General features: G+C 41.7%; 1 protein-coding gene across 3 annotated transcripts in view; it reads right to left on the reverse strand.

Moving 5' to 3' along the window:
- Positions 1-22,965, reverse strand: part of DPYS (dihydropyrimidinase) — a 134,110-nt gene that overhangs the window by 88,513 nt on the left and 22,632 nt on the right. Inside the window, exon 1 of one of the 3 annotated variants that reach the window (XM_040354839.1) lies at positions 15,208-15,597. The exons of 1 other annotated variant lie outside the window; for it this stretch is intronic. In XM_040354839.1, coding sequence (XP_040210773.1) covers positions 15,208-15,465 — 258 coding nt within the window. In that variant the 5' untranslated portion in view covers positions 15,466-15,597. Of the gene's footprint in view, positions 1-11,155; positions 11,429-15,207; positions 15,598-22,965 lie in introns of those variants that run through there. One more of the 3 variants, XM_040354838.1, reaches the window with a different exon arrangement.

Consider the following 22,965-nt stretch of genomic DNA (forward strand, 5'->3'; position numbering starts at 1 on the left):
CTTATACATTTGATATGGCGATGCCTCAAACTATTCTGTTATTGGAAGGAGGTGACTGACACCATATCAACAGTATTCGGGTCCCTTTAGACCCTATGATATGTTTGCTGGGAACAATAGACAAGAAAATGTTCCTTCCTACTGCAAATATTGCTCTACTTCGACTTTAATATGTTCCAAGGAAACAAATTGCTAGATTCTGGCTGTCCTCACACATTCCCACCAAGAAAAAGTGGATAGATCAGGTTAGTCAGATACTCATACGTAAAAGGCTGACTTAGCAGCACAAAAATACCAACCGCAAATTATGCTTCATATGGCAGGCATGGTTAGATTCTCCTGGTTTGGCGCCACCATAGCTGGTTATGCATAGACTGTTAGATGTTACAGATATGAGAGCTCAATATTTTTTGGTTTCCTTCTCCAGGGTAAGATACAGGGGTTTGCCGTTAACCGATTGCCGACGGCCGTACGCCGATTCACGTTGGCAGGATTTACGACCCTTTGAATCTGCTGCCTAGCGGGCGCGCACGCCCGCTGCGTACCGCGGGAGTGTGCCTGCGGGTCCGGAAAACTCGAAGTTCGCCGGCGACCCGCGATTGCGGTGAGGAGAGGCAAAATGGGGAGATACCTATGTAAACAAGGCATTTCCCTGTTCTCTCTAGTGACATGACAGGGATCTACTACTCCCTGTCATTGGGAGCAGTGATCTCTGTCATGTTGTAGTGAGCCCATCCCCCCTACAGTTAGAACACATCCAGGGAACACACTCAACCCCTTGATCGTCCCCTAGTGTTTAACCCCTTTCCTGCCAGTGTAATTTACTGTATACAGTAATCAGTGGCTATTTGTAGCTCTGATCGCAGTATAAATGTCAATGTTCCCAAAAGAGTGTCAACAGTGTCTGCTCTGTCTGCCATAATGTCGCAGTCTCGAAAAAAAATAATTGGCAGATCGCCGCCATTATTAATATTTTTTTTTAAAAAAAGCCATAAATCTATCCCCGATTTGTTTTACCAAAAATATGTAGAAGAATACATAGCGGCTTAAACTGTGGAAGAAATTTTATTTTTATATATATTTTTGGGAGATATTTCCAATAGCAAAAAAAATATAGCTTTTTTTTTTAAATTGTCGGTCTTTTTTTGTTTATAGCGCAAAACCCCCCAAAAAAGCAGAGGTGATCAAATACCACCAAAAGAAAGCTCTATTTGTGGGAAAAAAAGCATGTCAATTTTGTTTGGGTACAACGTCACAAGACCGCGCAATTATCAACTAAATCGACGCAGTGCCAAATCGTAAAAAATACTCTGGTCAGGAAGGGGGTAAATCCTTCTGGGGCTGAAGTGGTTAAACAGGTTAAACTACATAAGAGGGACTCAAACAGTAATTCCTGGTAATTCCCTGAAATGGAATGGTTTAGATCAGGGTTTGACAAATTTGCTTGGAATCTAGGAGCCAGCTAAAAAAGTTAGGAGACAGAAAACGCACCCCGTCCCGACGAGCTTGCGCGCAGAAGCGAACACATACGTGAGCAGCGCCCGCATATGTAAACGGTGTTCAAACCACACATGTGAGGTATTGCCGCGATTGGTAGAGCGAGAGCAACAATTCTAGCCCTAGTCCTCCTCTGTAACTCAAAACATGCAACCTGTAGATTTTTTTAAACGTCGCCTATGAAGATTTTAAAGGGTAAAAGTGTGTCGGCATTCCACGAGCGGACGCAATTTTGAAGTGTGACATGTTGGGTATGAATTTACTCGGCGTAACATTATCTTTCATAATATTAAAAAAATGGGGATAACTTTACTGTTGTCTTATTTTTTAATTAAAAAAAAAAAATGTCCCCAAAAAAGTGCGCTTGTAAGACCGCTGTGCAAATACGGCGTGACAGAAAGTATTGCAACGATCGCCATTTTATTCTCTAGGGTGCTAGGATAAAAAATATATATAATGTTTGGGGGTTCTAATTAGAGGGAAGAAGGTGGCAGTGAAAATAGTGAAAAATTACATTAGAATTGCTGTTTAACTTGTAATGCTTAACTTGTAATACCAACGACCACCACCAGATGGCGCCAGCTCACACATCTGGTGGTAATAACTTGTAATACCAACGGCTCACCACCAGATGGCGCCAGCTCACAAAAAAAATAAAAATTCCCACCTTCCAAGCCAAGTCGCCAGGACACCATTTCTAGTCGCCATGGCGCCCGGGATTTGTCGAGCCCTGGTTTAGATCAAATCATATTCATGTGTTAGAATGGCCCAGTCAAAGTCCAGACCTAAATCCAATTGAGAATCTGTGGCAAGACTTGAAGATTGCTGTTCACAGACACTCTCCATCCAATCAGACAGAGCTTGAGCTATTTTGCAAAAAAAAATGGGCAGAGATGTCATTATCTAGATGTGCAAAGCTGGTAGAGACATCCCCAAAAAGACTTGCAGCTGTAATTGCAGCGAAAGGAGGTTCTACAAAGTATTGACTCAGGGGGGCTAAATACAAATTTTTCACATATTTATTTGTAAAAAAAAATTTGATCCATTTTCCTTCCATTTCACAATTATGTGCCACTTTGTGTTGGTCTATCACATAAAATTCCAATAAAATCCATTTACGTTTTACGTTGTAACATGACAAAATGTGGAAAATTTCAAGGGGTGTGAATACTTTTTCAAGGCACTGTATACTGCTAAGTAGTGATGAATATATTTACGGCTTGTTTATACTTGGCTGGAGGGCAATAAAACACATACAGTTGAGCTGCGTTTTGGTGTCCAAGGGCAGATTAGGTACCCTGAAAGACAGAACCATTCAAATGTAGGAGAAAGTGATCTGGGAAGTATAATGCCGGGTACACACGATCGGAAATTCCGACAATAAAAGTCAGAGCTTTTGGTTGGAAATTCCAACCGTGTGTAGGCTCCAAAGGAATTTTTCTGTCGGAATCTCCGCCAAGAAAGATTTGAGAGCTGGTTCTTATCCAAAAATCCTACACATGCTCAGACTCAAGGCGACACATGCTCGGAAGCATTGAACTTAATTTTTCTCGGCTCATTGTAGTGTTGTACGTCACCACGTTCTTGACGGTCGGAATTTGGTGTGACTGTGTGTATGCAACACAAGTTTGAGGCAAAATTCCACCGGAAAAAAAAATTCACGGTTTTCTTGTCGGAATTTCCGATCGTGTGTATGGGGCATTAGGCAAAGAGACTCTAAGGCCCTGTACACACGATCGGACAAAACCGATGAAAACGGACTGAAGTTCACTTTCAACGGTCCAAGCCGACCGTGTGTGGGCCCCATCGGTCCGTTATCCTTCGGTCGAAAAATTTAGAACTTGCTTTAAAATTGAACTGATGGATGCCTAACCGATCGGTCAAAACCGACGATTAGTACGCAAAAGCATCGGTTCAAAACCCGCGCATGCTCAGAGTCAAGTCGACGCATGCTTGGAAGCATTGAACTTAATTTTTCTCAGCACGTCGTTGTGTTTTACGTCACCGCGTTGGACTCAATCGGTCAATCCTTCGGACGGTTCTCATCGGATGGACCGACCGTGTGTACGCGGCCTAACTTTTCTAATATTTAAATTGAAAAAAAAGTTTTGGCTGGAGTTGAGATTTCTGCCATACCATAGACTGTTTTCAACAAGTCAAGCGACTTACAGACTTGCATTAAAAGGAGTATCAGAAAAGCAGAAATATTGCGAAGCACAACAAGGCAGGATGACAACACGAGTAATGAATTTTATACAAAGCCATCAGATGAATATTGGTTGTAGTAAAGAGCTCACCCATCTACTGGCTTTAAAATTTATATAAGTTCAGATAGTGGAGCCAACAATTGAAGAATTAGGCCTCTTTTACACTGGGCGGATCAGTAATGATCCGCCCAGTGCACCTCCGTTTGCTCAGCGGGGATCGCTCCGTTGATCCCCGCTGAGCCGGCGGATGACAGGGCGGTCACCGCACACTGTGCAGGGACCGCCCTGTCTTTTCTCCGCTCTCCCCTATGGGGGGATCGGATGAACACGGACCGTATGTAACCACTTGTTTGTTCTCATGTTGCCTCATTTTATTTTGTAGAAGTTCTTCCACTTGATGGAAGTATTAAGACCTTATAAATTAAGATACACCCTTTTCCTTATTTAATTACAATATACACACTGAAAATATAGGTTATATTATACATATTATATTATATTTAATATTCATATATTATATTTAATACTATTATATTATACTAATATACTATTATATTATATTATATTATACTAATATAATTAGACCTAAAGACCTACAAAATTATTCCATTAATTTTATATATATATATATATATATATATATATATATATATATATATATATATATATATATATATATATATATATAAAATTAATGGAATAATTTTGTAGCAAACCCCCAAGGGAGCTGCTTTTGTTTGTTCAGTCCATTACTCTGCCTTTCAACCCCAATGAACTGTCCCAGCCCCTCTGGCACACCTAGCAAGGTGATTAACCACTTAACCCCCGGACCATATTGCTGCCCAAAGACCAGAGCACTTTTTTGCGATTAGGCACTGCGTCGCTTTAACTGACAATTGCGCGGTCGTGCGACGTGGCTCCCAAACAAAATTGGCGAACTTTTTTCCCCACAAATAGAGCTTTCTTTTGGTGGTATTTGATCACCTCTGCGGTTTTTAGTTTTTGCGCTATAAACAAAAATAGAGCGACAATTTTGAAAACAATTAATCTTTTTTACTTGTTGCTATAATAAATATCCCCCAAAAATTTATAAAAAAAACATTTTTTTCCCTCAGTTTAGGCCGATACGTATTCTTCTACATATTTTTCGTAAAAAAAAAAAATCGCAATATGCGTTTATTGATTGGTTTGCGCAAAAGTTATAGCGTTTACAAAATAGGGGGTATTTTTATGGCATTTTTATTAATATTTTTTTTTTACTAGTAATGGCGGCGATCAGCGTTTTTTTTTCCGGTACTGCGACATTATGGCGGACACTTCGGACACTTTTGACACATTTTTGGGACCATTGGCATTTTTATAGCGATCAGTGCTATAAAAATGCATTGATTACTATAAAAATGCCACTGGCAGTGAAGGGGTTAACATTAGGGGCGGGGAAGGGGTTACGTATGTTCCTGGGTGTGTTCTAACTGTAGGGGGGTGGCCTCACTAGGGGAAATCACTGATCTTCTGTTCATACATTGTATGAACAGAAGATCAGCATTTCTCCCCCTGACAGGACCGGGAGCTGTGTGTTTACACACACAGCTCCCGGTCCCCCCATCTGTAACGAGCAAACGAGTGTGCCCGGCGGTGATCGTGCCCGCCGGGCACGTGCACGGGAGTTGGGGGCGAGAGCCATCGTTATACTATGGGCTCTCGCGCAGGGGAGCCGACTTGCCGCTGTAATATGACGGTGGGCGGTCGGCAAGCAGTTAATGGAATAACTCAGCAGGAATACACAACACAGTTCTTCTTGTAGTTTACTTGAAGAAAAGTAAAATTCAGGTTAACATTAGTCAGCCAGGACCTGTATAAGTACCCAGGACTTGGTTGAAACAGTTTAAAGAAAGCAGTCAGGAACGCTATACAAACAACGAAAGCAATAGATAACTATAATTACAGATTAAATAGACTCCCTAATAACTTTTGTTGTGTGTGGGATGCTGTAGCTAAAGGGGAACCCCAGGCCAGGCTACGATGTCTCTAGTACACACCCAGTGAAATGATATCAATACCCGAGGTGTGTCCCCTTTAACCTCCCTGGCGGTATGATTCTTTCAGATTTTAGGTGCTGAAAGCGGTACAATTATTTTGCAAGGAAATTTGGCGTTTTACATTGTAGGCCTGCAATTCTTAGGAATAACTCACTTAAATCTGTCCGAACAAGAGTCTAGTAGACATCTCGGGTATGAAAAAGTTTGAAAAACAAAATAATAAATTATAATATAATAAATAATTATAAATAATTATAACAAATAATAATATAATTATAATAAAAATTATTCAATAATGTAATCAACTCAAAATCACTGAAATTTGCTCAGTTGCAGAATTGTCGCTGTCATTACTTTTATTTTTTTATGACGAATTTACCCACAAATCGCTATCGCACAATTCTGCAAGTGATTATAATTTATTATCGCTGTTTTCTATCTGGGCTAAAATCACTTTTGACATAAAGGGACAGTTTTTGGTTGCTATGGACAATCTACAGCTTGCAGGCAGAAAGAACCGTTTTTGTTATATAAAAGTACATGTAGGACACTGGGCAGACCACTAGGGACAAAGGGGGGGGGGGGGGGGTGTATTTTTTACATGCAGTACTGTAATCTGTAAGATTACAGTATACTGTATGTATTGTGTTTATTTACTTTTTTGAATTTGGCGCCGTTCTCCGCCCCCGTGCGTCGTAACGTCGCAGGGAACAGAGCTCGGCGGCACACAGGGACACTGTGAATCGAGCGAGGAGACACCACTTGATCACATAGCGGAGAGGCATCGCAGGATCCAGGGACAAGGTAAGTAAACCCTGCCTGTGGCTGCTGCGAGGCGATCCCGAGTTTTGCTCGGGGGGTTATCACTCTTGATGCTGAAATTCCACCCCGAGCCAGACTCGGGAATACCGCCAGGGGGGTTAAGAGCAACCGCAGTAATATCCTGGAGGCAAAGCTTTGTGTTTTATTATCTTTACCAGCAATGTAGGAGCTCTGTGGACAATATTTGGATGTGGTATTTTATGAAAAGCATTAACCACTTAAGACCCGGACCTTTAGGCAGCTAAAGGACCCGGCCAGGTTTTGCGATTCGGCACTGCGCGGTCGTGCGACGTGGCTCCCAAACAAAATTGGCATACTTTTTTTTCCCACAAATAGAGCTTTCTTTTGGTGGTATTTGATCACCTCTGCGGTTTTTATTTTTTGCGCTATAAACAAAAATAGAGCGACAATTTTGAAAAAAATGCAATATTTTTTACTTTTTGCTATAATAAATATCCCCCAAAAATATATATATAAAAAAAATGTTCCCTCAGTTTAGGCCGATACGTATTCTTCTACCTATTTTTGGTATAAAAAAAAAATCGCAATAATCGTTTATAGGTTGGTTTGCGCAAAATGTATAGCATTTACAAAATAGGGGATAGTTTTATTGCATTTTTATTAATTTTTTTTTTTACTACTAATGGCGGCGATCAGTGATTTTTTTTTCGTGACTGCGACATTATGGCGGACACTTCGGACAATTTTGACACATTTTTGGGACCATTGTCATTTTCACAGCAAAAAATGCATTTAAAATGCATTGTTTACTGTGAAAATGGCAGTTGCAGTTTGGGAGTTAACCACAAGGGGGCGCTGAATGGGTTATGTATGACCTAATATGTGTTTCTAACTATAGGGGGTGTGGCTGTAGGTGTGACGTCATCGATTGTGTATCCCTATAAAAGGGATCACACGATCGATGACGGCACTACAGTTAAGAATGGGGAAGCTGTGTTTACACACAGCTCTCCCCGTTCTTCAGCTCCGAGGACCAATCACGGGTCTCCAGCGGCGATCGGGTCCGGGTCACGGAGCTTTGGACCGAGTCGCGGGCGCGCGGCCGCGACCCACGGCTGGGCACTAGCAGAGGACGTACCTGTACGTGCATGTGCCCAGCCGTGTCATTCTGCCGATGTAAATGTGCAGGAGGCGGTCCTTAAGCGGTTAAAGGTTCCTGGGCAAAGCCCCCTCACCAAATCCTGTACACAGTCAGCGGTCCTCCCCTGAGCGATCGATCGATCTTAGATGCAGGTGTGTCACAGTGGCATTCAGTCCTTGAGCTGTTGCAGGGTGTCATTCTTTAGCATGGAGAGTCTGTTCCTCTGGGCTGGAGCTGCATGAAAAATATGTTCCTCTGGGCTGGAGCTGCATGAACAATCTGTTCCTCTGGGCTAGAGCTGCGGGCTGTGTGCCCCTTGGTAGGCCACGATTCCACACACACATAGGGCCAGATCCACGTAGCGGATCGTATTTTTATGCAGGCGTAGCGTATCCTAGTAACGCTACGCCGCCGCAACTTTGAGAGGCAAATGCTGTATTCACAAAGCATTTGCCTCTAAAGTTACGGCGGTGTAGCGTAATTCTCCCGGCGTAAGGGCGCGCAATTCAAATCTATGTGATGGGGGCGTGTTTTATGTTAATACGTCGTGACCCGACGTAAATGACATTTTTTTGAACGGCGCATGCGCCGTCCGTGGGAGTATCCCAGTGCGCATGCTCGAAATTAAACCGGAACAAGCCAATGCTTACGACGGTGACGTCATTCTACGCAAATCCCTATTCGCGAACGACTTACGCAAACGACGTAACATTTTAAAAATTCGACGCGGGAACGATGGCCATACTTAACATAGGATACGCCTCATATAGCAGGGGTAACTATACGTCGGAAAAAGCCAAACGCAAACAACGTAAAAAATGCACCGGCCGGACGTACGTTCGTGGATCGCCGTATCTAGACAATTTGCATACTCGACGCGGAATTCGAAACAAACGCCACCTAGCGGCCAGCGTAAATATGCACCTACGATCCGACGGCGTACTAAGACGTACGCCTGTCGGATCGAGCCAAGATTCCGTCGTATCTTGTTTTGTGAATACAAAACAGAGATATGACGCGGGAACTTTGAAATTACGTGGCGTATCAATAGATACGCAGGCGTAATTTGTTTGAGGATCTGGCCCATAGAGTGCAGATGCTCTCCTGATGGGGTGCAGGCAAAAAAGGCTCTGGCCTAGTTCCTCTGGCTTTTTATCGCCTCTTCCACAGTCCTTTGCTGCTGTCTCATGATTGGCTCAGGCTCTTCCAATAGGTCAAAAATCAAAAAATTTAAATCGTAGTTTATTGTTATATTTACTTATTTACATATATTTTTTCTATAGAAATATAACAGCCAGCTCACGCTCAACTCCTGAAGAAGGAATTGTACCCATCATAACAGGAATTGTATGACTTTTATGCTGATCCAAAACATGTAGAGTTGGTACTGCAATCACGATCTGTTTTTTGACTTTTGTCTATCAGTGCAATTGTGAATTGCGGCAATTGAGTAGCTGTTCCATATATTTTGAATTATGCTGTTCCACAATTGCTTTTAAATATGTATCTGTTTTATAATAAAATGTATACTTTTACATACTCTTTGTACTCTTTCACGGTATCCTGTTTTGGCTTCCTGCCCGCACTATCCCTTGGGGTTCTTTCTGTTTTCTCAAATTAGTTTGGGATGTGGCAGCAAGTCTCAGGACTAACCGAAGCTCAATCTAGTTTCTCTTTCATAATTTTCTCTTCTTTTGGATTTAGGTCAGGTGAGCGTGGGGGCCATTCAATGGTATCAATTTCTTCATCCTCCATGAACTGGCTACATGCTCTCGCCACATGAGGCCGGGCATTGTCGTGCACCAGGAGGAACCCAGTAACAACTGCACCAGCGTAGGGTCTGACAATGGGTCCAAGGATTTCATCCCGATACCTAATGGCAGTCAGGATGCCATTGTGTAGCCTGTAGAGGTCTGTGCGTCCCTCCATGGATATGCCTCCCCAGACCATCACTGACCCACCACCAAACTGGTCATGCTGAACGATGTTACAAGCAGCATAAAGTTCTCTGCGGCTTCTTCAGACCCTTTCACGTCTGTAACATATGCTCAGGGTGAACCTGCTCTCATCTGTGAAAATCATGGGGCACCAGTGGCGGACCTGCCAATTCTGATGTTCAATGGAAAATGCCAATCGAGCTCCACAGTGTCCGGCAGTGAGCACAGAGCACACTAGAGGACGTCGGGCCCTCAGGCCACCCCCATGAAGTCTGTTTCTGATTGTTTGGTCAGAGACATTCACACCAGTGGCCTGCTGGAGGTCATTTTGTAGGGCTCTGGCAGTGCTCATCCTGTTCCTCCTTGCACAAAGGAGCAGATACCGGTCCTGCTGATGGGTTAAGGACCTTCTACGGCTCTGTCCAGCTCTCCTAGAGTAACTGCCTGTCTCCTGGAATCTCCTCCATACTCTTGAGACTGTGCTGGGAGACAGGGCAAACTGTCTGGCAATGACACGTATTGCCATCCTCTAGGAGTTGGACTGCCTGTGCAACCTTTATAGGGTCCAAGTATCACCTTGTGCTACCAGTAGTGACACTGACCCTAGCCAAATGCAAAACTAGTGAAAAACAGTCAGAAAATATGTTTCGGCAAAAAAATGTCAGACACCTCCACCTGAAAAAACATTCTTGTTTTGGAGGTTGTCTCATCTAGTGCATCTGTTGTTAATTTCAATTAACAGCAAAGCATATGAAACTGATTAACAACCCCCTCTGTATACACCCCTCCCCCTCTGCTACTTAAAGGGGTTGTAAAGGTACAATTTTGTTTTCCTAAATAGCTTCTTTTACCTTAGTGAAGTCCTCCCTCACTTACCTCATCCTTCCATTTTGCTTTTAAATGTCTTATTTCTTCTGAGAAATCCTCACTGCCTGTTCTTCTGTATGTAACTCCACACAGTAATGCGAGGCTTTCTCCCTGGCGTGGAGTGTCGTGCTCTCCCCCTCCCTTGGACTACAGAAGAGACAAGACGCTCCCTATGTTGCAGATAGAGAAAGGAGCTGTGTGTTAGTGGGTGACCTGACTCTCCAGTAGTCCAAGGGAGGGGGTGAGCATGACACTCCACACCAGGGAGAAAGCCTTGCATTACTGTGTGGAGTTACAGACAGAAGAACAGGAAGTGATGATTTCTCAGAAAAAATACGGACATTTAAAAGAAAAATGGAGGGATGAGGTAAGTGAAGGAGGACTGCACTAAGGTAAAGGAAACTATTTAGGGGGAAAAAAATTGTACCTTTACAACCCCTTTAACTGACCAGATCAATATGCCAGGAGTTCTGATTCAAAAGTGTTCCTTTTATTTTTTGAGCAGTATATATATATATATATATATATATATATATATATATATATATATATATATATATATATATATAAACATTAACACACGTTGATGACAGAATGTATATCAAGCTTCCCAAGTTAACATCATTCAAAGGCTATGCTTCCCCTTCAAATGAACAACGTGAAGACATCAAAATAACATTTTACCTTAGTTCCCTGGAAGAAATCTTCTAAATATTCGGATCCCGTGAACGGGTACTGAAAGTGAGTATTTGTATCAATCCCGCCAGGCATGACCAGTTTACCGGCCGCATTGATCACTTTCATGTCCTCTGATTCTGAATAATTCAAGCTGATTCCAATATCTTTGACCAGTCCATCTTCAATGTACACATCTACAAAAGCTGACAGATCGTCGTTTACAATTTTACCCCCTTTTATTAGGATTTTCTTCAGAGATGCCATGATATTGTTTGCCCAATAAAGGTAAAAAAAATATTGCTTGTTTTTTTGAATTGTAGAATATGCAATCTGTAGCATCAAATGAATTTGCAGCAAGACACTTCCTTGTGTTTCCTCCAGTCCCGGTGAACCACCCTTTTATACAAAGCCATCAGCTGAATATTGGCCGTAGTAAAGGGCACACCTACCTACTGTATTTAAAATGGATATAAGTTCAGACATTGGAGCCAACAATTTAAAAATTATAATTGTGTTCTAATTGAGGTGCCACTGTGCACAGAGGTTTCCTGAGGACACCGGACTGGGTTTTTGTTATGTAACCACTTGTTTGTTGTTCTCATGTTGCCTCATTTTATTTCTTTTTATCTTTCAATGGTTTTTATTTAAGTTTTCCATAATACAAAGTAAGGACCATGGCACTGACTTTAACAGTGTATAGTTTTCATAGACAGTGTAGCATACAATGCAATCACAGATAATCCACCTCACCCCAGAAAAAAGGAGGGGGACACTTTCTGTATTGTCTTCCTTTTCTCAGTTTACATCTCATTTAAAAAAACTCTCGACCTGTTATGGAATGGGCCATCCGTGTTGAGCTTCACACTATATCCTGTATCCTTATAACAATTATATGGTAAGGGCTCTAGGGCATGTCCCCCACACCAGGAGAAGCAGGTTGCGCCAGCATAAATTTGGGGATAATACGCCCCCCCCCCCAAACCGTGGAGTGGCGAACCTCAGGCCGACAACACCAGTGTCTCAGAGGAAAAAAGAGACACAAGTAGGGAGAGAAGGAAGGAGAGGGGGGGAGAGAGGACTCCATACTCTGTGCTAGACCCCACAGAAAACTCCCTAGTCAGTGAGTGTCCGGGGGTTATTTGTCAAGTAACTGATCCATGGGTCCCATATTTTGTTAAACAGCTTCATTTTGTCCTACAATTGCTGTCAGTCTTTCATCGTTCATCTTTCTTTAGGATAAGCCAAGAAACTTTATGTTTAATTTGGTCAAATGGTAGGGCTGCTGACTTCCAGTTCTTAGCTATTGTGATTTTGGCCGATACAAATATGAACGTAAGTAGCTGTCTTTGAGTTTTGGAGGCTTCCTCAATCTTACAACCTAAGAGTGCATGTTTTGGGGACTTGGTCAGGTTAATCTGAGTGAGGGAATATATAAAGTTATAGACTCTGATCCAAAATCTCCATACTTTGGGGCATTGCCACTAAATAGGGTAAGCCGTAACTTCCTGACCACAGCTCCGAAAGCACTTAGAAGATGCCTTGGGAACAAAAGTGGCCAGTCTGGTCAGCACCATGTACCACCTTAATAAAACCTTATAATTATTGAAGTGTTGATAAGTGACCTGGAAGCAGCCAAGGCTAACAAATACAATTGCTCAAGTTCTAGCAAATACAATTGCTCAAGTTCTAGGTTTTCCTGGATATCCTGTTCTCATTGGGTCATATAAGTCAGTTTTGCAGTGACATATGTCAAAAAAGTAGATATGGCGGATATATGACCTAAAATTTTATCAAATTGGCGACACATATTTTCCATGGGTGACATAGTGGTAAGGTCACCTTTGCGTGATAGGGTCTGCATATAATGGTAGATTTGAGTATATCTAAAGAGCTCCGAGTCCGGTAGTTGGTATTTTTCTATCAGCAATCTTTTGGATAGTATTCCCTTATGATCGCAGAGGTCCGCAATCCGCAAAAAGCCCTTATTAGACCACCAGTCAAAAGCAGAGGGGGTGAGACCCGGGGTGAAGTCCCCATTTCGCAAAACGTGGGGCTAGTGGATTGTATGGCAAATAAAATGTTTGGGTTCTTGCCAGTCTATCCCAAATATCTAGGGATAAGGTGCAAGAAGGGCAAAAGATCGTCGGCCTTTCCTTCATCGGCAGCTACATAATATGTGAGATTAGTTTGGGATAACAGAAATATGATTCCATAGTTAGGTGTGGAATTTAGTAAGTTGGGCCAATTGGGCCGCATTAAAAGTATTTTTGCAGATCAGGGAGTCCGAGCCCTTCCTTCTGTTTAGGTGTGAAGAGTGTGCGCCAGTTCACCCTGGGCCTCTTGTCCACCCCATACATACTGTACACTGCTCTGATTAATTGGGCGACTAAGTGGAAGAGGAGGTTTAATGTTGATAAATGTAAAGTTATACACTTGGGGGGTAAGAATATGCATGCATCATACATACTAGGGGGAGTACAACTGGGGAGATCCGTAGTGGAGAAGGATCTGGGGGTTTTGGTAGATCATAAGCTCAATAATAACATGCAATGTCAAGCTGCGGTTTCCAAAGCGAGCAAAGTCCTTTCTTGTATTAAGAGAGGTATGGACTCCAGAGACAGAGATATCATTTTGCCCCCCTGTACAAATCATTAGTAAGACCTTGTCTGGAATATGCAGTTCAGTTTTGGGCCCCAGTTCTCAAAAGGGATATCGGAGAACTGGAGAAAGTGCAGAGAGGGGCAACCAAACTGATAAGAGGCATGGAGGAGCTCAGCTATGAGGAAAGATTAGAGGAACTGAATGTATTCACTCTTGAGAAGAGGAGAATAAGGGGGGACATGATCCACATGTACAAATATATAAGCGGTCCATATAGTGAACTTGGTTTTGAGTTATTCACTTTATGGTCAACACTGAGGACAAGGGGGCACTCTTTACGTCTAGAGGAAAAGAGATTTCATACTCCCTCCAGAGGTGGTTCTGGCCAGCTCAGTAGATTGCTTTAAGAAAGGCCTGAATACTTTCCTAAATGTACATAATATAACTGAGTACTAAGATTTGTAGGTAAAGTTGATCCAGGGTAAATCCGATTGCCTCTCGGGGGATCAGGAAGGAATTTTTTCCCCTGCTGTAGCAAATTGGATCATGCTCTGCTGTTTTTTTTTTCCTTCCTCAACTGTGGGTATGGAGTTGGGTGTATGGGATTGTACTGTGTTTTTTATTTTGTTTTGTTTATTTTTTTGTGGTTGAACTGGATGGACTTGTGTCTTTTTTCAACCTGACTAACTATGTAACTATGTAAAAGCTTTTTTTGAAATAACAACAGGTCCGATCTATTAAGCGCTGGTAATATACTATACAAGTACAGGATTCTTGGGAGAATGTTAATTTTTATAGGTCTGCCACACCCCGATGGAGGATGGACTTGCCATCTGGACAGGTCTGCTATTGAACGTCTATACAGTACAAGGTAGTTCTGTAAAAATAGGGCAAGAAAGGAAGGGGTCAAATTTATTCCTAAGTAAGGTAGAGCTACCGCCTCCCAGTGAAATTGGTGGGACTGTTCGTTGGGCTTTCTGGGTGGAGGCCTAAAGGGAGACGTTCAACACCTTTGATTTGTCATGGTTGCTTTTAAGACCCGAGATAGCTGAAAAAGGTTGCAGTATTGCATATAGGTTGGGAAGGGAGGTGATAGGAGCCGACAAAACCAGCAAAATCCAGAGAAAGCTAACTGCTCTGTAGCCTTGCAGTCACCTGACATGCAAAATCTGTTTCCTTATTAACCCCATTTTCCCAGAGACAGGGACTCTCACTATTACAATATATTGTTATTACAGTATTATTATTATTATATTATATATATATATATATATATATATATATATATATATATATATATATATATATATATATATATATATATATATAAAATGTAAACATTAACACACATTGATGAAAGAATGTATATCCCAATTTAACGTCATTCAAAGGCTATGCTTTCTCTTCACATGACAAATAGCAATGAACAAAGTGAAGACATCAAAATAACATTTTACCTTAGTTCCCTGGAAGAAATCATCTATAGATTGGGATCCCATGAACGGAAACTGAAAGTGAGTATGTGTATCAATCCCACCAGGGATGACCAGTTTACCGGCCGCATTAATCACTTTCATGCCCTCTGGTCTTGAAGGACGCAAGTTGGTTCCAACATCTTTGATCCGTCCATCTTCAATGTACACATCTGCGTAAACTGACAGATCGTTGTTTACAATTTTACCCCCTTTTATTAGGATTCTGTTCTGAGATGCCATGATATTGTTTGCCCAATAAAGGTAAAAAATAAAATATTGCTTGTTTTTTTGTAGTATATGCAATCTGTAGCGTCAAATGAATTTGCAGCAAGACACTTCCTTGCGGTTCCTCCAGTCCTGGTGAACTACCCTTTTATACAAAGCCATCAGCTGAATATTGGACACACCCACCTACTGGCCTTAAAATGGATATAAGTTCAGAGAGTGGAGCCAACAATTGAAGAATTATAATCGTGTTCAGATTGAGGTGCCACTGTGCCAGAAAATAGAAGTTTTCTGAGGACATTAGATGGGTTTTTGTTATGTAACCACTTGTTTGTTGTCCTCATGTTGCCTCGTTTTATTTCTTTTTTTTTTGTGATAGTTCTTCCACAGACCTTATGACTCAAAATGAGAAAGAATGCATTCATGATGAGGGCTAACGTTGAACTGTAGTATAAAAAAAGGGAAAAAAATAACTACTACGTGCTTGCAATAATATATTCTTCTTCTATATAACCAGCTGTGTCATTGTCCTCCTTGCTATATGGCTGAAGAGTGTGATTGAGTGTGCATTTAGAATACTTCTCCTTCAAGTGTATCAAAAATTCAAAAAGAAAAATTTTATATTTGTGTTCCTGTAGCGCACAAAAAAAACATGCATTGATTTTGCAAGTGAGTTGTGGTGTCATTAAAGTGTAATTAAACCCTCCTAATAAAAAAAAATAGCAATATATGCTTTGTTGCATGCTGTTCATACTCACCCAGTCACCATGGGATTTGTTTTCTGTATAATGCAAAAAACCTGGTTGATCCTGCTGTTCTCTAGCTCCCCTTTCTGTCAATGTCCCCAATTCAGCTAGGGATTTTGCAGAGAAGTGTTGGCAGCTCTGCACGTGCTCAGTTTTCAGTGAGTTTCTATGCTGAGCATTTCCTCCCTATGACATCAGAGCAGCCCATGTGACTGACTATAGAGTCACACATGTGAGCATATATACACAGTGGTAAATGACAGCCCACAACCTACCTCCTCCTCCATGTCCACTAACCAGCTAAACACAATGGGGATGGGATATTACATGTAGATTAATGAAGGCATCATGTAGCTCTTATTCTAACACACAGCTTGGGGCTGGCAGAAATAATCTCATACCATGCCAAAAATAATAAAGATTGTATTTCAAATATATATTTGTATGCCAATTTAATAGAGTTTCTTGACATTATTTATTTATTTTGGGACTCGGTATTCCAAAGGCAGTTTTTTTAAAATCTTAAACATGTGACCAGCAGCAGAGGACTAGAAACTCCACCTGCTGGTAGGTAAGGGGTTAACACTAGAGGGCGATCAAGGGGTTAAATGTGTGTTCCCTCAGCGTGTTCTAACTGTGAGGGGATTGGACTGACTGGGGGGAGGAGACATATCATTGTTTCTACTTAGTAGGAACAAACAATTTGTCTCCTCTCCCCTGACAGAACAGGGATTTGTGTGTTTACACACACAAATCCCTGTGTTGGCTCTCGTGCACACGATCGCACCCACCGGCCATGCACTTCGGGTCCCCCATAAATGGAACCCTGTACATGTGCAGGGTTTCGTGCAGAGGTGGAAAAATTTGGAAAAAAAAAGTTTTTCTTAGTTCCTGTCAGCAAATTTTGTAAATAAGTAATTTTTCTCATTCACTGATGTGCGCTGATGAGGCTGCACTGATGGACACTGATAGGCTGCACTGAGGTGCACTGATGAGGTGGCACTTATGGGCACTGATTAGGTGGTAATGATGAGGAAGCACTAATATGCTGCACTGATGGGCACTGATAGTTGGCACTGATAGGCGGCATTGGTGGGCACTGAGATGCACTGATAGGCATGGATTGGTGGCACTGATAGGCATGGATAGGGGGCATCACTAATAGGCACTGATTGGTGTCACTGATGAGTACTGATTGGTGGCACTAGGGGGCTTTACTGTAATCAGGGAACTGATGATCAGTGCCCTGATTACCTGTCCCGGTGTCCCCTGCGAGAAGATGCAGCTGATCGGCTGTCCTCACCACACACTGTCAGTGTGAGGCGATGAGAGCCGATTGCCGGCACTTCCGCATTTACATGTGACTGGCTGTGATTGAACGCAGTTGATCAAATGGTTAAAGAGCCGCGGCATCAGCTCTTCACAGAGATCAAGGTCGCACCATGTCCTAGGAACTCTGTGTGGCTGAGATCGCCGCGTTGTGTGCCCCTTTGTCCGCTCAGGGGCGGGCGTTTTGAGGCGACGTCATGTGACTCCACCCATAATGAGAGCCGCACCGCTCCTCCTTCATTTGACGGTGGACGGGCGGCAAGCGGTTAACCTGCAGGGAGACAAAAATGAAATAAAAATTTTTTTTTAGCTTAACCATCCCTGTTAGGTGAAAATATCATAACCCACTGGATCAATTAAAACAGTATTTATTCATTAATACTTGGAAAAGAAAAAAGCAACATGTAACTTGGTACCACAAGAGACATACTAACACAGTAAAAACCAATCCACCTCACAAATCCTCATAATGTAACATTAACTTCTACATGGGCCCCCAAGATGTAGGTATGGAGTAGTAATTAACTTTCCTTGATGGTCCAGTGTATAGAGTGATAAAGAGAGTGATAAGGAGAGGCAAAAATCAAACAAAGAAAAAAGTGGGACTGAATGTCAAAAAATTAAACCTGCGGGAGACCAGCAATGGTGACAGCAATAGTAAATGAAAGTGCAAAAATACTTCCATTCAAGATGTCATGTCCACAAATGTGCTGTAAGGGAGAGACAGTTCCAGCTGTATTATCCAGTATGTGTAGCACAACAGAGACCCAGTTGAACAATTCCAGAATCTATGGTGGTCCAGAGGAGGTAACATTTAGTCCCACTTTTTTGTTTGTTTGATTTTTGCCTCTCCTTATCACTCTATACACTGGACCATCAAGGAAAGTTAATTACCTTTCCATATCTACATAATGGGGGGGGCCCATGTATAAGTTAATGTTACATTATAAGGATTCGGTTTGCACCAGAACATGCGAACAGGCACCGTTAAAGTCTATGGGACACGAACATGAAAAATCAAAAGTGCTAATTTTAAAGGTTAATATGCAAGTTATTGTCCTAAAAAGTGTTTGGGGACCTGGGTCCTGCCCCAGGAGACATGTATCAATGCAAAAAAGAGTTTTAAAAACAGACGTTTTTTCGGGAGCAGTGATTTTAATAATGCTTAAAGTGAAACAATAAAAGTGAAATATAAAATTTCGTACCTGGGGGTGTCTAAAGTATGCCTATAAAGTAGCACATGTTTCCTGTGCTTAGAATTGTCCCTGCACAAAGTGTCATTTCTGAAGGAAAAAAAGTAATTTAAAACTACTAGCGGCTATTCTTGAATTGTCGGGTCCCGGCAATACAGAGAAAAAAAAATGACCGGGGTCCCCCCCCCCCCAGTCCATTACCAGGTCTTTTGGGTCTGGTATGAATATTAAGGGGAACCCCTGCCATTTTTTTCAATGACTTTTATCTGTATTGTCGGGACCCATCATTGCATTGATACATGTCCCCAAATACTTGAAAATTAACCTTTTAAAATTAGCACGTTAGAATTCTCCTTTTACAGGGTGTTCTGCGGCTTTTTGAATTTACTGTGAACACCCCAAACTCATGTTGGACTCGAACTCGAAGCTCATCCCTAGTTTTTACTATATGTAAAGGCCCGTACACACAATACGAAAATCAGATGGGAAAATTCGTAAGTCAAGCTGTCTGCCAATTTTCGGATCGTTAGTACGGTGCTTTCAATAGGCAGTGTTTTCATCAGACAAGCTGGATGTACAGACTATAACATTTTGGTTGGATGTAAACTCAACGTCCGATTTTCGTTTCATTAGTATGCTTTTTGTACGAATAAAATCGTAAGAGCAAGAATACGCATGCTCAGAAACAAAAGAATACATACAAATAGATTCTACATGTTACGTCACTTCTGACGTTGTATTCTGTCGTATGAAAGTTTTCGTATTGTTAGTAACGAAACGTCCGTTTTTTGTGGCATTATAGTTTCATACTAGCATGCCACAAAAAACGGACGTTTCGTTGTCTGAAAACCTAAGTGTGTGTACAAGGCTTTAGTATGTCTCTTGTGGTACCAAGGCACATGTTGCTTTTTTATTTTCTAATTTTTACTTAACCACTTCAGCCCCGGAAGAATTGGCTGCTCAATGACTAAGCCACTGTTTTCGATACAGCACTCGATATGTCGCTTTTACTGACAATTGCGCAATCGTATGACGCATCCCCATTGAAAGCGTCAACCTTTGACGAAACGCGTCTGGGACGTGCGCTCAGTGATGCTACCGCGCTTATTTTGAATGAGGAAGGGCTCCTCATTGCCGGCCGGCACCAATTTTAAATGCTTTTATGATTCTGCTTAATTGTAAGTACAATCTTTTTTACTGAAATAAATACCCTCAAACGGTATCACGCTATGGCCTGTTTTTTGTCCTGGTGACCCACGGAACTTCCGAGTGAAGGGGCAGCTAGTTTTCTGTGGAGGATTGAGGATTCCCCTGGTAGCCGGTTCTTTCTCGTGGAGGATTGGATCTGGATTCCCCTGGACCCTGTGTTTCTACTGTGCGGTTAACCTGTTTAAGGCTATTTCCTCTTTATCAATCTGGTAAGAGGCTATCTATGTGGTGGCGGTTTCACTGATGATTTTGTCCTGCACTGCAGTGTTGTCAGTCTCCAGCTGAATACCATTTATTGCTACATTTATTGCATCATTATTATTGGGACATTTTTTAGGACTGTTTTCCTCTGATCAATTTATTTATTTTGTTCCGGCATCAAAGCTGGTTGTATTGAGTTGGCGCAGTTCTTTTTCTTTTTTCTATTTGTATTTATGTGTATATGCACTGTTTACTGCTGCCTTCCGGTTTAACATACCTATATATATTTTTTTCTTTATTCATTAAATTTATATTCTTGGGTTAGCGCAAATTTTCTTGTCTCCAGTACGACGCTGTATCCAAACAAAATTTACGTCCTTTTTTCCCCACAAATAGAGCTTTCTTTTGGTGGTATTGATCATCTCTGCGGTTTTTATTTTGAAAAAAACACAATATTTTGTACTTTTTGCTGTAATAAATAGCCCCAATTTTTTTTTAAAAAGCAAATTTTTTCCTCAGTTTAGGCCGATATGTATTCTTCTACCGATTGTTGGTAATAAAAAAATCGCAAACAGCATATATTGATTGGTTTGTGCAAAAGTTATAGCGTCTGCAAAATAGGGGATAGATTTATGGCATTCTTATTATTATAATTTTTTTACTAGTAATGGGGGCAATCTGCGATTTTTATTGGAACTGCGACATTATGGCAGACATATCGAACACTTTTGACACATTTTTGGGACCATTGGCATTTATACAGCGATTAGTGCTATAAAAATGCACTGATTACTGTGTAAATGTCACTGGCAGAGAAGGGGTTAACACTAGGGGCGATCAAGGGGTTATTGTGTTCCCTATTTGTGTGTTCCAAATATGGGGGATGAGACTGACTATAGGAGATGAGAGATTGTGGTTCCCAGCTCGTAGGAACTCTCGATCTCTCTCTCCTCTCAGAACAGAACTGGAATGTGTGTGTTTACAAACACACGTCCCTGTTCTGCCTCTCGTGCCTGCGATCGCGCGTGGCCGGCGGTCGTCACGACCCAGATTTAAGGCCCTAATGCACACTGGAAGTTTAACCCCCTGCATTTATCTGCAGGAGTAGGACACAGGTGCGCCATCTAGCCCCGCTTGCAGAAGCCTAGTACATTTTATTCTATTCCGCTGCTGCGGATTTATTAAGAAATCTTTTTTTTTCTCGGCCCGTGAGTATGTGTAAAATTTAAAATGTGGCCCTTGAAATTAAAAGTTTGGAGACCCCTGGTCTAAGGTTATCAGTGGTGTACCCCAAGGTTCAGTGTTGGGACCCTTACTTTTTAATATATGTATAAATGATATTGGGTCTGGGATCAAAAGTAACATTTTTGTCTCTGCAGGTGACACCAAGCTATGCAGTGGAATAACGTCCTTACAGGATGTCTCCAATTTACAAGCCGACCTCAATGCTCTGTCTAATTGGGCGACTAAGTGGCAGATGAGGTTTAATGTTGATAAATGTAAAGTTATGCACTTGGGGGTTAAGAATATGCATCATACATACTAGGGGGAGTACAACTGGGGGGATCTGTAGTGGAGAAGGATCTGGGGGTTTTGGTAGATAATAAGCTCAATAATGGCATGCAATGCCAAGCTGCGGTTTCCAAAGCGAGCAAAGTCCTTTCTTGTATTAAGAGAGGTATGGACTCCAGAGACAGAGATATCATTTTGCCCCTGTTCAAATCATTAGTAAGACCTCATCTGGAATATGCAGTTCAGTTTTGGGCACCAGTTCTCACAAAGGATATCGGGGGAACTGGAGAAAGTGCAGAGAAGGGCAATGAAACTGATAAGAGGCATGGAGGAGCTCAGCTATGAGGAAAGATTAGAGGAACTGAATTTATTCTCTCTTGAGAAGAGGAGATTAAGGGGGGATATAATCAACATGTACAAATATATAAGGGGTCCATATAGTGAACTTGGTGTTAAGTTATTCAATTTACGGTCAACACAGAGGACAAGGGGGCACTCTTTATGTCTAGAGGAAAAGAGATTTCATCTCCAAATACGGAAAGGTTTCTTCACAGTAAGAGCTGTGAAAATGTGGAATAGACTCCCTCCAGAGCTTGTTCTGGCAAGTTCAGTAGATTGCTTTAAGAAAGGCCTGGATTATTTCCTACGTGTACATAATATAATTGGGTACTAACATTTATAGGTAAAGTTGATCCGGGGAAAAGCCTCTCAGGGAATCAGGAAGGATTTTTTTCCCCTGCTGTAGCAAATTGGAGCATGCTCTGTTTTTTTTGCCTTCCTCTGGATCAACTGTGGGTATAGAATTGGGTATATGGAATTATACAATATTTTTTTTTTTTTTTTATGGTTGAACTAGATGGACTTGTGTCTTTTTTAAACCTGACTAACTATGTAACCATGTATGTAAAATTTTTGATCCATTGAAGTCTATGGAACCAAATAGAATTCCCTGGCCATTCTATAAAATGCACCCATGACCCATAGGAGGCCATGTTAAATGGACTGTAGTGTGTTTCTGCAAAACTGAAAACGCACTAAAAATGCATAGGTGAGAACCAGGCCGAAAGTGATAATAAACTCAGAATTCTACTTTAAAGGGTAAGTTCTCCTTTACAGAAAAATTTGTAAGGTGAACTTACACAGGACTCCTTCCTCACCCCCCAGTCCTGCTGACCTGGAGTTCGGCTTTTCTGGGTTTTGACTGGATGTTAGTGATCATAGCAGAAGTTCAGTGTAAGAAATACACAGGAGAAAATGCATGTTGACAAGGGGAGTATAGAGGTGGGAGTCTACTGACATCAGGACTCCACCCACCGAGCTCGGGA

The sequence above is a fragment of the Rana temporaria genome, chromosome 5, assembly GCF_905171775.1.
Source record: "Rana temporaria chromosome 5, aRanTem1.1, whole genome shotgun sequence".
NCBI lineage: Eukaryota > Metazoa > Chordata > Amphibia > Anura > Ranidae > Rana > Rana temporaria.